Source organism: Oncorhynchus clarkii, chromosome 28 (assembly GCF_045791955.1).
Source record: "Oncorhynchus clarkii lewisi isolate Uvic-CL-2024 chromosome 28, UVic_Ocla_1.0, whole genome shotgun sequence".
Lineage (NCBI taxonomy): Eukaryota > Metazoa > Chordata > Actinopteri > Salmoniformes > Salmonidae > Oncorhynchus > Oncorhynchus clarkii.
The window spans coordinates 47,603,868-47,619,534 of record NC_092174.1 but is presented as its reverse complement, the minus strand read 5'-3'; the positions used below and the strand labels follow the sequence as shown (position 1 = coordinate 47,619,534).

Here is a 15,667-nt window from a genome sequence, read left to right as displayed (position 1 = left end):
GGGGGAGGGGGGGTTGTCCTCAGGGCTGGCGTTGGGGGGGGGGGGGGGGGGGGGGGTTGTCCTTAGGGCTGGCGTTGGGGGGGGGGGGGTTGTCCTCAGGGCTGGCGTTGGGGGGGGGTTGTCCTCAGGGCTGGCGTTGGGGGGGGGGTTGTCCTCAGGGCTGGCGTTGGGGGGGGGGGGGGGGGGGTTGTCCTCAGGGCTGGCGTTGGGGGGGGGGGGGGGGGGGGGGGTTGTCCTCAGGGCTGGCGTTGGGGGGGGGGAGGGGTTGTCCTCAGGGCTGGCGTTGGGGGGGGGAGGGGTTGTCCTCAGGGCTGGCGTTGGGGGGGGGGGGGGGTTGTCCTCAGGGCTGGCGTTGGGGGGGGGAGGGGTTGTCCTCAGGGCTGGCGTTGGGGGGGGGTTGTCCTCAGGGCTGGCGTTGGGGGGGGGGGGTTGTCCTCAGGGCTGGCGTTGGGGGGGGGGGTTGTCCTCAGGGCTGGCGTTGGGGGGGGGGGGGGGGTTGTCCTCAGGGCTGGCGTTGGGGGGGGGGGTTGTCCTCAGGGCTGGCGTTGGGGGGGGGGGGGTTGTCCTCAGGGCTGGCGTTGGGGGGGGGGGGGGGGGGTTGTCCTCAGGGCTGGCGTTGGGGGGGGTTGTCCTCAGGGCTGGCGTTGGGGGTCTCCTGTTGGTGTTGTTAACTAGGTAGTGTTAAACGGAGCGTGTCTCCACCTCCATCTTCTCCTCGGACTGCGAGGACGCCTCCGGTTCGGGGTGAGAGACGTTGGGCCGGACCGTGACGACCGGACTCCCTCCGTGCATGGAGTGGAGAAAGTTCCAGGTCTCCTCCGAGATCTGCCCAGAGTCAGCCCCTAGAGAGGCAGCACAGAAACATGGGTTATACAAACTCAACCTGCCTCGTAATAATAACCTGCCCAGAGTCAGTTCCTGTAGAGACAGTCATGTTTAACCTGAAGTCATTATCTTAACAGTCCTAATAATCTCCCCAGAGTCCAAAAGCAATTAAGACTCACCCTGAGGGCATAATAATAATCATCTAGTCCTGGCAGGACAACACAGCAAGGTAGGTTGAGCTCAATTCCATTTCTAATTCAGAGAGTTAATTGACAGTGTCAGGCTCTTACCCTGTTTGAGTGTTAGATGGCCGTTCTTGTTGATGGCTATCTTAGAGTTATCGATTGGTCCTGGTGGATCTTCCAGAGAGGAGGGCAAAGCAGGTATTACACATACTACATTCCTTAAATACTACATTTGTGCATTCCATTTAATATAAAGATGAGATTAGATTACTATTTGTAATATGAGCTAAACATTAGTCGAAAAGGCATTTGTCATTCTACATGAATTTACTACCATTCACTGACCACTACAGTGTAGTGGAACAACAACAACCAGAGGAAGACAGACCACTACAGTGTAGTGGAACAACAACAACCAGAGGAAGACAGACCACTACAGTGTAGTGGAACAACAACAACCAGAGGAAGACAGACCACTACAGTGTAGTGGAACAACAACAACCAGAGGAAGACAGACCACTACAGTGTAGTGGAACAACAACAACCAGAGGAAGACAGACCACTACAGTGTAGTGGAACAACAACAACCAGAGGAAGACAGACCACTACAGTGTAGTGGAGCAACAACAACCAGAGGAAGACAGACCACTACAGTGTAGTGGAGCAACAACAACCAGAGGAAGACAGACCACTACAGTGTAGTGGAGCAACAACAACCAGAGGAAGACAGACCACTACAGTGTAGTGGAACAACAACAACCAGAGGAAGACAGACCACTACAGTGTAGTGGAACAACAACCAGAGGAAGACAGACCACTACAGTGTAGTGGAACAACAACCAGAGGAAGACAGACCACTACAGTGTAGTGGAACAACAACCAGAGGAAGACAGACCACTACAGTGTAGTGGAACAACAACAACCAGAGGAAGACAGACCACTACAGTGTAGTGGAACAACAACAACCAGAGGAAGACAGACCACTACAGTGTAGTGGAACAACAACAACCAGAGGAAGACAGACCACTACAGTGTAGTGGAACAACAACCAGAGGAAGACGGACCATTTCAGTGAAGTGAAACATTTACAACTAGTCCTGAGGTCACAGCTAGGGGGCAGGGACTCCCAGTGCTTTAGCCACTCACCATTGTCCTTTCCCTTAACGAAGCCCTCTCAAACTCTGAACCAACCACTCACCATTGTCCTTTGCCTTGAAGAAGCCCTCCCACTCTCTGAACCAGCCACTCACCATTGTCCTTTCCCTTGACGAAGCCCTCCCACTCTCTGAACCAGCCACTCACCATTGTCCTTTTTCTTGACGAAGCCATCCCACTCTCTGAACCAGCCACTCACCATTGTCCTTTCCCTTGACGAAGCCCTCCCACTCTCTGAACCAGCCACTCACCATTGTCCTTTCCCTTAACGAAGCCCTCCCACTCTCTGAACCACTGCATGCTGATGCAGTATATGACCACTGGAGATTCTTCCTCCTGAAACGCCTTGTTCAGCTGGTGGGGGGGGGGGGGGGCGATAGGGAGAGAAGAGGGAATGGGCGGGGGAAAAAGGGGGATGAGGGAGAGATGTAGAGGAAGAAAGAAGCTTGAAAAATCATAATTTCACAACATTAATTTCTCTACCGCTCTCTTCCCTCCCCCCAATGTCCAATTAATTGAATTTACCACAGGTGGACTCCAAGTTGTAGAAACATCTCAAGGATGATCAATAGAAACAGGATGCACCCGATGTCAAGGGGTCTGAATAGTTTTCAAATGCACTGTATACAGCTCGTTGAGTACGGTCTTCGTGCCAGCATCGGTTTGTGGTCGTAAACAGAAAGCTACGAAAAATACATGCTACATGACCCAATGTATGTGGACACCTGCTCGTCGAACATCTCATTCCAAAATCATGGGAAATAATAGGCGTTGGTCCTCCTTTGCAGCAATAACAGCCTCCACTCTTCTGGCTTTCCACTAGATGTTGGAACATTGCTGGGGGGGACTTGCTTCCATTCAGCCACAAGAGCATCGGGTCATGAGGTCGGGCACCGATGTTGGGCTATTAGGCCTGGCTCGCAGTCCGCATTCCAATTCATCCCAAAGGTGTTCAATGGGGTTGAGGTCAGGGCTCTGTGCAGGCCAGTCAAGTTCTTCCACACCGATCTCGACAAACCATTTCTGTATGGACCTAGCTTTGTGCACGGGGGTATTGTCATGCCGAAACACGTTAGGCCTTTCCATAACTGTGGCCACAAAGTTGGGAGCATAGAAGGGTCTAGAATGTCATTGTATGCTGCAGTGTTAAGTTCTCCTATCACTGGAACTAAGGAGCCTACAGTTGATCGGGGCAGCTCTAGCAGCAAATTTTTTTTACAAACTGATTTGTTGGAAAGGTGGCATTGTATTTAAAGTAACTGAGCTGTTGAGTAAGGCCATTCTACTGCCAATGTTTATCTATGGAGATTAAAATTGGAGCACACATCATATGCCTGCCAGCAACAGGTGTGGCTGAAATTATCAGAATCCACTAATTTGAAGGGGTATCCACATACTTTTGTAAATACAGTGTAGATGAAAATCTCTTGGTAAATAGTACGATCTACAGTTTATCATGAGGTACTCTACCTCAGGCGAGCAGAACCTCGAGACTTCTTTAATATTAGAGATGGCGCACCAGCTGCTGTTGACACCCTCCCAAGTGAACAACTTGGAAGACGAGGAAGATTCTGCGATGGCTCTCTTTAGATTGATCACGACCATTTCATCATATATCTTTAAAAAGCCCTGTGCCTTTAGCAGGATTAGAAGTTATAACTGTTCCGACAAAAATGTTAGCTTAGGGGTTTAAATCACTACTCCAAACAGTCACAAAATGTTTGTTTTGCAATGAAAACCAGTGTTTTCATTTGCTGTCCAATAGAAACTGTAGTTTTCATTTGCTGTCCAATAGAAACTGTAGTTTTCATTTGCTGTCCAATAGAAACTGTAGTTTTCATTTGCTGTCCAATAGAAACTGTAGTTTTCATTTGCTGTCCAATAGAAACTGTAGTTTTCATTTGCTGTCCAATAGAAACTGTAGTTTTCATTTGCTGTCCAATAGAAACTGTAGTTTTCATTTGCTGTCCAATAGAAACTGTAGTTTTCATTTGCTGTCCAATAGAAACTGTAGTTTTCATTTGCTGTCCAATAGAAACTGTAGTTTTCATTGCAAAAACGGAACTTTGAAGTGATGATTATACCCGTGTTGTGGTGAAAGTAAATAGTAAGATGCACTCGTTAACGGTTTCACCGTGGCACGCCAATTTAATAAAGAATGTGGGAGTCTAGCTACAGGAAGTTTACAACTCTACTTTGCTCATGTTTTGGTTAATGTTGTACTTCATCGGATGTCTTTTCAGGATCTTTTTAATTTAATTTAATTTCTCCTTTATTTAACTAAGTAGGCTAGTTGAGAACAAGTTCTCATTTACAATTGCGACCTGGCCAAGATAAAGCAAAGCAGTTCGACACATAACACAGAGTTACACATTGAATAAACAAACAGAAAAATCTATATATAGCATGTGCAAATGAGGTAGGATAGAAGAGTCAAGGCAATAAATAGGCCATGGTGTCAATGTAATTACAATATAACAATTAAAACACTGGAAAGGTAGGATGTGCAGAAAATGCATGTGCAAGTTGAGATACGGGGGTGCAAAGGAGCAAGATAAACAAATACAGTATGGGGATGAGATAGGTAGTTGGATGGGCTATGTAAAGGTGGAGTGATCTGTGAGCTGCTCTGACAGCTGGTGCTTAAAAGCTAGTGAGGGAGATAAGTGATTCCAGTTTCAGAGATTTTTGCAGTTCGTTCCAGTCATTGGCAGCAGAGAACTGAAAGGAGAGGTGGCCAAAGGAAGAATTGGCTTTGGGGGTGACCAGTGAGATATACCTGCTGTAGCGCGTGCTACGGGTGGGTGCTGCTATGGTGACCAGTGAGCTGAGATAAGGCGGGGCTTTACCTAGCAAAGACTTGTAGATGGCCTGGAGCCAGTGGGCTTGGCGATGAGTATTAAGTGAGGGCCAGCCAACGAGATCATACAGGTCGCAATGGTGGATGGTATATGGGGCTTTGGTGACAAAACGGATTGCACTGTGATAGACTGCATCCAATTTGTTGAGTAGGGTATTGGAGGCTATTTTGTAAATGACATCGCCGAAGTCGAGGATCGGTAGGATGATCAGTTTTACGAGGGTATGTTTGGCAGCATGAGTGAAGGATGCTTTGTTGCGAAATAGGAAGCCAATTCTAGATTTAATTTTGGATTGGAAGGAGATTTTAGTCTAACCAGACACCTAGGTTTTTGTAGTTGTCCACATATTCTAAGTCAGAACTGTCCAGAGTAGTGATGCTGGACGGGCAGACAGCGATCGGTTGAAGAGCATGCATTTAGTTTTACTTGCATTTAAGAGCAGTTGGAGGCCACGGAAGGAGAGTTGTATGGCATTGTAGCTCGTCTGGAGGTTTGTTAATACAGTGTCTAACGAAGGGCCAGAAGTATACAGAATAGTGTCGTCTGCGTAGAGGTGGATCAAAGAATTACCAGCAGCGAGAGCGACATCATTGATGTATACAGAGAAAAGAGTCGGCCCGAGAATTGAACCCTGTGGCACCCCCATATAGACTGCCAGAGGTCCGGACAACAGGCCCTCCGATTTAACACACTGAACTCTATCTGAGAAGTAGTTGGTGAACCAGGCGAGGCAGTCATTTGAGAAACCAAGGCTGTTGAGTCTGCCGATAAGAATGTGGTGATTGACAGAACCGAAAGCCTTAGCCAGGTCGATGAATATGGCTGCACAGTATTGTCTCTTATCGATGGCAGTTATGATATCGTTTAGGACCTTGAGCGTGGCTGAGGTGCACCCATGACAAGCTCTGAAACCAGATTGCATAGCAGAGAAGGTATGGTGAGATTCGAAATGGTCGGTAATCTGTTTGTTGACTTGGCTTTCGAAGACCTTAGAAAGGCAGGGCAGGATGGATATAGGTCTATAACAGTTTGGGTCTAGAGGCAGGGTAGAATAGATATAGGTCTGTAGCAGTTTGGGTCTAGAGTGTCTCCCCCTTTGAAGAGGGGGATGACAGCGGCAGCATTCCAATCTATGGGAATCTCAGTCAATATGAAAGAGGTTGAACAGGCTAGTAATAGGGGTTGCAATAATTTCAGCGGATAATTTTAGAAAGAGAGGGTCCAGATTGTCTAGCCCGGCTGATTTGTAGGGGTCCAGATTTTGCAGCTTTTTCAGAACATCAGCTATCTGGATTTGGTTGAAGGAGAAGTGGGGGAGGTTTGGGTGAAGGAGTTGTGGGGAGTGCAGGGCCGTTGACCGGGGTAGGGGTAGCCAGGTGGAAAGCATGGCCAGCCATAGAAAAATGCTTATTGAAATTCTCAATTATTGAGGATTTATCGGTAGTGACACTGTTTCCTATCCTCAGTGCAGTGGGCAGCTGGGAGGAGGTGCTCTTGTTCTCCATGGACTTCAGTGTCCCAGAACGTTTTTGAGTTTGTACTACAGGATGCAGATTTCTGTTTGAAAAAGCTAGCCTTCGCTTTCCTAACTGCCTGATTATATTGATTCCTAACTTCCCTAAAAAGTTGCATAAAACGGGCTGTTCGATGCTAATGCAGAACGCCACAGGATGTTTTTGTGCTGGTCAAGGGCATACAGGTCTGGAGTGAACCAAGGACTATATCTATTCCTGGTTCAACATTTTTTTGAATGAGGCATGCTTATTTAAGATGGTGGGGAAGGCACTTTTAAAGAATAGCCAGGCATCATCTACTGACGGAATGAGGTCAATGTCATTCCAGGATACCCCGGCCAGGTCAATTAGAAAGGCCTGTTCGCAGAAGTGTTTTAGGGAGCGTTTGACAGTGATTGAGGGGTGTTCGTTTGACCGCAGAAACATTACGGATGCAGGCATCGCTGAGATATTGGTTGATAACAGCAGAGGTGTATTTGGAGGGCGAGTTAGTTAGGATAATATCTACGAGGGTGACCATGTTTACGGATTTGGGGGTTGTACCTGGTAGGTTCATTGATAATTTGTGTGAGATTGAGGGCATCAAGCTTAGATTGTAGGATGGCCGGGGTGTTAAGCATGTCCCAGTTTAGGTCACCTAGCAGCACGAGCTCAGAAGATAGATGGGGGGGCAATCAATTCACATATGGTGTCCAGGGCACAGCTGGGGGCTGAAGGTGGTCTATAGCAAGCTGCAAAGGTGAGAGACTTGATTCTGGAAAATGTAATTTTTTGAAGTAGAAGCTTGAATTGTTTGGGTACAGACCTGGATAGGATGACAGAACTCTGCAGTAGATTGCAACACCGCCCCCTTTGGCAGTTCTATCTTGGCGGAAAATGTTATAGTTAGGGATGGAAATTTCAGGGGTTTTGGTGGTTTTCCTAAGCCAGGATTCAGACACGGCTAAGACAGAGTTGGCAGAATGTGCTAAAGCAGTGAATAAAGCAAACTTAGGGAGTAGGATTCTAATGTTAACATGCATGAAACCAAGGCTTTTATGGTTACAGAAGTCAACAAATGAGAGCACCTGGAGAGTAGGAGTCTTTGTGATGGAGTGTGAGAAAATACACTGCAGCTGTGGGCTCCTCTCCCTCCCAGAAGGGTTCAGATGTGGAGGTGGGAGAAGGAAGTGAATGCCAGGGAGGCAGCCTTATGGCCATGATTAATAAGTAGTTATGTATTAATTGTATTTATAGTTCACTGTTTTTGGTGAAGTCCTGCTAGAGAAGACAGATGTTGGGCCCAGTTATCCCGCTAGCTTTGCTTCTTTCTCTCGTGTGACTCACACATTTCAGTTAATTACTATAGCTCCCACCTTGGGCCAATCAGTGTGATTTTGTAGATGCCGGATCAAAATGGCAAGTTCACCCAAGTTTCGTAAAAATTAAATTTAAAAAAAATTGGGCCAGTGCTCTCAGACATAGCGTGTAAATAGGGAAGGGGAAGGGAGATACCTACTCTGTTGCACAACAATGAATTCAACCAAAATGTGTCCTAGTCATGTCAGGACTGGATATTGTTGTAATGTTTGAGTCACTCTGATATCACATGAATACACAGACATGGCAAAATGTATAGAATAGCAAAATAAATGTTGCTTTAAAATGCGGATGTCAAAATATTCTCTCTGCTTACAACGGTGGTAGCAGTTTGTGCCCATAGAAATAGACGTGGCGCGTGCCAGCAGGGGGTGTGGGCACAGCATGTCCCCCAGTGCTGGAAGGGGGGCACGGCATGTCCCCCAGTGCTGGAAGGGGGGGCACGGCATGTCCCCCAGTGCTGGAAGGGGGGGCACGGCATGTCCCCCAGTGCTGGAAGGGGGGGCACGGCATGTCCCCCAGTGCTGGAAGGGGGGGCACGGCATGTCCCCTAGTGCTGGAAGGGGGTGCACGGCATGTCCCCTAGTGCTAGCTTTAGTCAGTGTGTCTATAGTACAGGTGGTTTATCTGTAGTCAGCGTGTCTATAGTATGGGTGGTTTAGCTGTAGTCAGCCAGTGTGTCTATAGTACGGGTGGTTTAGCTGTAGTCAGCCAGTGTGTCTATAGTACGGGTGGTTTTGCTGTAGTCAGTGTGTCTATAGTACGGGTGGTTTAGCTGTAGTCAGCCAGTGTGTCTATAGTACGGGTGGTTTAGCTGTAGTCAGCCAGTGTGTCTATAGTACGGGTGGTTTAGCTGTAGTCAGCCAGTGTGTCTATAGTACGGGTGGTTTAGCTGTAGTCAGCCAGTGTGTCTATAGTACGGGTGGTTTATCTGTAGTCAGCCAGTGTGTCTATAGTACGGGTGGTTTAGCTGTAGTCAGTGTGTCTATAGTACGGGTGGTTTATCTGTAGTCAGTGTGTCTATAGTACGGGTGGTTTAGCTGTAGTCAGTGTGTCTATAGTACGGGTGGTTTAGCTGTAGCCAGTGTGTCTATGGTACGGGTGGTTTATCTGTAGTCAGCCAGTGTGTCTATAGTACGGGTGGTTTATCTGTAGTCAGCCAGTGTGTCTATAGTACGGGTGGTTTATCTGTAGTCAGCCAGTGTGTCTATAGTACGGGTGGTTTATCTGTAGTCAGCCAGTGTGTCTATAGTACGGGTGGTTTATCTGTAGTCAGCCAGTGTGTCTATAGTACGGGTGGTTTATCTGTAGTCAGCCAGTGTGTCTATAGTATGGGTGGTTTATCTGTAGTCAGTGTGTCTATGGTACGGGTGGTTTATCTGTAGTCAGTGTGTCTATAGTACGGGTGGTTTATCTGTAGTCAGTGTGTCTATAGTACGGGTGGTTTATCTGTGGTCAGTGTGTCTATAGTATGGGTGGTTTATCTGTAGCCAGTGTGTCTATAGTACGGGTGGTAGTAGCTGACACCAGGTCCATCTGTCTCCATACATTAATGATGACCCACTGTCTTTGTCTCAGACTCAGCCCCTCGTCTCCTGCTGGGGCAGAGGGCTACTGCCAATCAAATAGAATTACGACCTCATTGACTTGAACGGGGATGCCATTCTAGTCATTCTATTTCTAGGGCTACAGCACAGTCACCATCAGTCACCTCATCGACTGGTTAACTAACTACACCAGAGAATACCCGTTCACACACAAGCTGCCTTCTGATTCCCCACTAGGATTGAAAACGTCTGTTAACTATCCTGAAATTCCCAGGTTTTCCAGAAATCCTGGTTGGAATATTTCCAGGAATCTGGAGGGAGGGAATAAGCAGGTAATCCTGGTTGGAATATTTCCAGGAATCTGGAGGGAATAAGCAGGTAATCCTGGTTGGAATATTTCCAGGAATCTGGAGGGAATAAGCAGGTAATCCTGGGAATTTCGGGAAGGTTATCAGAATTTGTGCACCGTTTACCATTGATTTAAAATTATTGGATTTTTAAACTGCATACATACAGTTGAAGTTGGATGTTTACATGCACCTTGGCCAAATACATTTAAACTCAGCTTTTCACAATTCCTGACATTCAATCTTAGTAAAAAATTCCCTGTTTTCGGTCAGTTAGGATCACCACTTTATTTTAAGAATGTGAAATGTCAGAATAATAGTAGAGAATGATTTCAGCTTATATTTCTTTCATCACATTCCCAGTGGGTTAGAAATGTACATGCACTCAATTAGTATTTGGCAGCATTGCCTTTAAAATGTTTAACTTGGGTCAAACGTTTTGGGTAGCCTTCCACAAGCTTCCCACAATAAGTTGGGTGTATTTTGGCCCATTCCTCCTACCAGAGCTGGTGTAACTGAGTCAGGTTTGTAGGCCTCCTTGCTCGCACACACTTTTTAGGTTCTGCCCACACATTTTCTATAGGATTAAGATCAGGGCTGTGTGATGGCCACTCCATTCCCATTATGTCAATTAGCCTATCAGAAGCTTCTAAAGCCATGACATCATTTTCTGGAATTTTCCAAGCTGTTTAAAGGCACAGTCAACTTAGTGTATGTAAACTTCTGACCCACTGGAATTGTGATACAGTGAAAAGTGAAATAATCTGTCTGTAAACAATTGTTGTAAAAATTACTTGTGTCATGCACAAAGTAGATGTCCTCTAACCGACTTGCCAAAAACTATAGTTTAACAAGAAATGTGGAGAGGTTGAAAAACGAGTTTTAATGACTCAAACTTCAACTGTAGGTTAGAGGCCATTCCCACCATATTTCTTCTTACCCGGACAAACATGTCCAACTCAGTCTTGCGTCTCTTCTCCAACTTCTCAATCTCCGTCTGGCACGTGTGACACACATACAGGTGGTTGACAGCAGGCCCGCCTCCATACCTGAACAGACCAATCACAGCTTACTAACACACCTGACCAGTGACCACAGACTTTCAGCCTCTTGGGCGTAATATATACTGCATCTCTAATGGGTGTTTACCTGCTGTAGAGGTTAGGACATTATCTCTTCATTAGAATATCTACCTGCTGTAGAGGTTAGGACATTATCTCTTCATTAGAATTATCTACCTGCTGTAGAGGTTAGGACATTATCTCTTCATTAGAATTATCTACCTGCTGTAGAGGTTAGGACATTCTCTCTTCATTAGAATTATCTACCTGCTGTAGAGGTTAGGACATTATCTCTTCATTAGAATTATCTACCTGCTGTAGAGGTTAGGACATTATCTCTTCATTAGAATATCTACCTGCTGTAGAGGTGGTCCCACACGTTCTGAGGCAGCATCACGACCAGATCATCAATGAAGGCTGCTTTGGCAGGCGGCACACCTGATAACACAACATTTAAAAACACTATAACCACTTCATTATGAGCTTCATTTAGTCAATAACATTTCCATTTCTCTCAACTTCTATTGATGAAATGACTCGGACTAGTACAAGCCATCGATTGATTGATTGATTGGACAGATTCAGCGATCTCCACACCTCCGTGTGAACAGAGGAAGTTGTCGTTGGAGATTGGTCCAGGCTCAGCGAAGGTCTTGAACTTGTTGAGCCACTGTCTGGAGACGTAGAACTGTAGCAGGCTGGGCTCTGTCATGTTCAGTAGACCGGTAACCCTCCTCCTCTCCTTCAGCGCCTCCTCGTTGCTCTTCCTGGAGGGGAACACAATCATTAAGGCTAAACTGAAGAAATTAAGATTGGCACTAAATCGGGGTCTGGGAGCTTCCTTTCTTACAGAAAACAATTATATTGAACAAAAATAAAATGCAACATGTAAAGTGTTGGTCTCATGTTTCATGAGCGGAAATAAAAGATCCCAGAAATATTACAAACTGACAAAAAGATGATTTCTCTCAAATTTTGTGCACAAATTAGTTTATATCCTTGTTAGTGAGCATTTCTCCTTTACCAAGATAATCCATCCACCTGACAGGTGTGGCATATCAAGCAGCATGATGATTACACAGGTACACCTTGTGCTGGGGACAATAAAAGGCCACTAAGATGTGCAGTTTTGTCACGCAACACAATGCCACAGATGTGTCAAGTTGAGGGAGCGTGCAATTGGCATGCTGATTGCATGAATCTCCACCAAAGCTGTTGCCAGATAATTTAATGTTAATTTCTCTACCATAACGTGGTTTTAGATAATACGTTCGTACGTCCAACTTCAGTGAGCAAATGCTCACCTTTGATGGCCACTGGCGCGCTGGAGAAGTGTGCTCTTAACAAATGAAGCCCAGTTTCAACTGTACCGGGCAGACAGTGTGTGTAGCGTGGTGTGGGCGAGCGGTTTACTGATGTTAACGTTGTGAACAGAGAGCCCCACGGTGGGGTTATGGTATGGGGCAGGAATAAGCTACGGACAACAAACACAATTGCATTTTATCGATGGTAATTTGACTGCACAGAGATACCGTGACGAGATCCTGAGGCCCATTTTGTGCCATTCATCCTCCACCATCACCTCAAATCAAGCTTTATTTATACAGCATATTTCAGACATGGAATGCAACGCAATGTGCTTTACAGGAATAGAATTTATAGAAAAAACAATAAATAAAAGCTGAAATATTTACAAGACAAACAGATTTAAAAAACTAAAGAATGACTGAACGACTAAAAAACACCCAGAGGAAAAGCAAAGCTAAAAATATGTGTTTTAAGATCTATTTTAAATATGTCCACAGTTTCTCTGGCCGGGGCCAGAGTAGCTAGAGGCCGGGGCCAGAGTAACTAGAGGCCGGGGCCAAAGTAGCTAGAGGCCAGAGTAGCTAGAGGCCGGGGCCAGAGTAACTAGAGGCCGGGGCCAGAGTAGCTAGAGGCCAGAGTAACTAGAGGCCGGGGCCAGAGTAACTAGAGGCCGGGGGCCAAAGTAACTAGAGGCCGGGGGCCATAGTAACTAGAGGCCGGGGGCCATAGTAACTAGAGGCCGGGGGCCATAGTAACTAGAGGCCGGAGGCCATAGTAACTAGAGGCCGGGGGCCATAGTAACTAGAGGCCGGGGGCCATAGTAACTAGAGGCCGGGGGCCATAGTAACTAGAGGCCGGGGGCCATAGTAACTAGAGGCCGGGGGCCATAGTAACTAGAGGCCGGGGGCCATAGTAACTAGAGGCCGGGGGCCATAGTACCTAGAGGCCGGGGGCCATAGTACCTAGAGGCCGGGGGCCATAGTACCTAGAGGCCGGGGGCCATAGAGGCTGGGGCCATAGTAACTAGAGGCTGGGGCCATAGTAACTAGAGGCTGGGGCCATAGTAACTAGAGGCTGGGGGCATAGTAACTAGAGGCTGGGGGCATAGTAACTAAAGGCTGGGGGCATAGTAACTAAAGGCTGGGGGCATAGTAACTAAAGGCTGGGGGCATAGTAACTAAAGGCTAGGGCCATAGTAACTAGAGGCTGGGGGCATAGTAACTAGAGGCTGGGGGCATAGTAACTAAAGGCTGGGGGCATAGTAACTAAAGGCTGGGGGCATAGTAACTAAAGGCTGGGGGCATAGTAACTAAAGGCTGGGGGCATAGTAACTAAAGGCTAGGGCCATAGTAACTAAAGACTGGGGGCATAGTAACTACAGGCTGGGGGCATAGTAACTAAAGGCTAAGGGCATAGTAACTAGAGACTGCCTCTCCATGCCTCTTGGTCCCCCTCAGGGTCTCTGGCTGGGAGCATAGTAACTAAAGGCTGTCTCTCCATGCCTCTTGGTCCTGGGCTTTGGGATAGTTAAACGGCTGTCTCTCCATGCCTCTTGGTCCTAGGCTGTCTCTCCATGCCTCTTGGTCCGAGGCTTTGGGATAGTTAGAAGGCTGTCTCTCCATGCCTCTTGGTCCGAGGCTTTGGGATAGTTAGAAGGCTGTCTCTCCATGCCTCTTGGTCCTAGGCTGTCTCTCCATGCATCTTGGTCCCAGGCTTTGGGATAGTTAGAAGGCTGTCTCTCCATGCCTCTTGGTCCGAGGCTTTGGGATAGTTAGAAGGCTGTCTCTCCATGCCTCTTGGTCCTAGGCTGTCTCTCCATGCATCTTGGTCCGAGGCTTTGGGATAGTTAGAAGGCTGTCTCTCCATGCCTCTTGGTCCGAGGCTTTGGGATAGTTAGAAGGCTGTCTCTCCATGCCTCTTGGTCCTGGGCTTTGGGATAGTTAGAAGGCTGTCTCTCCATGCCTCTTGGTCCTGGGCTTTGGGATAGTTAGAAGGCTGTCTCTCCATGCCTCTTGGTCCTGGGCTTTGGGATAGTTAGAAGGCTGTCTCTCTCCATGCCTCTTGGTCCTAGGCTTTGGGATAGTTAGAAGGCTGTCTCTCTCCATGTCTCCTGGTCCTAGGCTGTCTCTCCATGCCTCTTGGTCCTGGGCTTTGGGATAGTTAGTCTCTCCATGCCTCTTGGTCCTGGGCTTTGGGATAGTTAGTCTCTCCATGCCTCTTGGTCCTGGGCTTTGGTATAGTTAGTCTCTCCATGCCTCTTGGTCCTAGGCTTTGGGATAGTTAAAAGGCCAGAGGACCTGAGGGTACATAACTTAAAGCATGTCTGACATGTCTTGAGGTGCACAATCATGGATTTATTTAAAAACCAATAGAAGAATCTTCAAATTAATTCTAAAACTAGCAGGCAGCCAGTGCAGAGACCATTAAACTGGTGTAATGTGTGCTCTGTCTGGTCTTGGTCAGTACCCTGCAGCATTCTGTATGTTTTACAGTACAGAGACCATTAAACTGGTGTAATGTGTGTTCTCTGTCTGGTCCTGGTCAGTACCCTGCAGCATTCTGTATGTTTTACAGTACAGAGACCATTAAACTGGTGTAATGTGTGTTCTCTCTGTCTGGTCTTGGTCAGTACCCTGCAGCATTCTGTATGTTTTACAGTACAGAGACCATTAAACTGGTGTAATGTGTGTTCTCTGTCTGGTCTTGGTCAGTACCCTGCAGCATTCTGTATGTTTTACAGTACAGAGACCATTAAACTGGTGTAATGTGTGTTCTCTCTGTCTGGTCTTGGTCAGTACCCTGCAGCATTCTGTATGTTTTACAGTACAGAGACCATTAAACTGGTGTAATGTGTGTTCTCTATCTGGTCTTGGTCAGTACCCTGCAACATTCTGTATGTTTTGTAGTTGACCAATGGCTTCCTTGGGTAGACCAGACAGGAGAGCATTGCAGTAGTCAAGCCTGCTTGTAATAAAAGCATGGATGAGTCTCTATATCAGCTTGAGAGAGAAACGGCTACATCTTGGCAATGTACCTCAGGTGGTAAAAAGCTATTTTGGTCACATTCCTAATGTGTGATACAACATTTAGTTTAGAATCAAAAATAACACATTTTTTAAGGTATCTGTGACCAACAGATGCATATCGGTATTCCCAGTCATGTATAATTCATAGATTAGGGCACGATTTCCTTATATTAACTGTAATTTAGTAAAATATTTTAAAATGTTGCATTTATATTTTTGTTCAGTGTAAATTATAATCTAACACTGCCTCAAGGGAAGATTTAGTGTAAATTATAATCTAACACTGCCTCAAGGGATGATTTAGTGTAAATTATAATCTAACACTGCCTCAAGGGATGATTTAGTGTAAATTATAATCTAACACTGCCTCGAGGGAGGATTCAGTGTAAATTATAATCTAACACTGCCTCAAGGGAGGATTTAGTGTAAATTATAATCTAACACTGCCTCAAGGGAGGATTTAGTGTAAATTATAATCT

General features: G+C 46.5%; 1 protein-coding gene across 1 annotated transcript in view; it reads right to left on the bottom strand.

The window, feature by feature from the left end:
- Positions 1–635: 635 nt before the first annotated feature.
- LOC139386852 (ubiquitin specific peptidase 33) overlaps positions 636–15,667 on the bottom strand; it is a 61,094-nt gene continuing 46,062 nt past the window's right edge. The window contains exons 17-22 of the mRNA XM_071132706.1: positions 11,452–11,621; positions 11,211–11,292; positions 10,734–10,842; positions 2,417–2,519; positions 1,116–1,184; positions 636–842 (exon numbers count right to left, since the gene is read on the bottom strand). Coding sequence (XP_070988807.1) covers positions 682–842; positions 1,116–1,184; positions 2,417–2,519; positions 10,734–10,842; positions 11,211–11,292; positions 11,452–11,621 — 694 coding nt within the window. The 3' untranslated portion in view covers positions 636–681. The remainder of the gene's footprint in view (positions 843–1,115; positions 1,185–2,416; positions 2,520–10,733; positions 10,843–11,210; positions 11,293–11,451; positions 11,622–15,667) is intronic.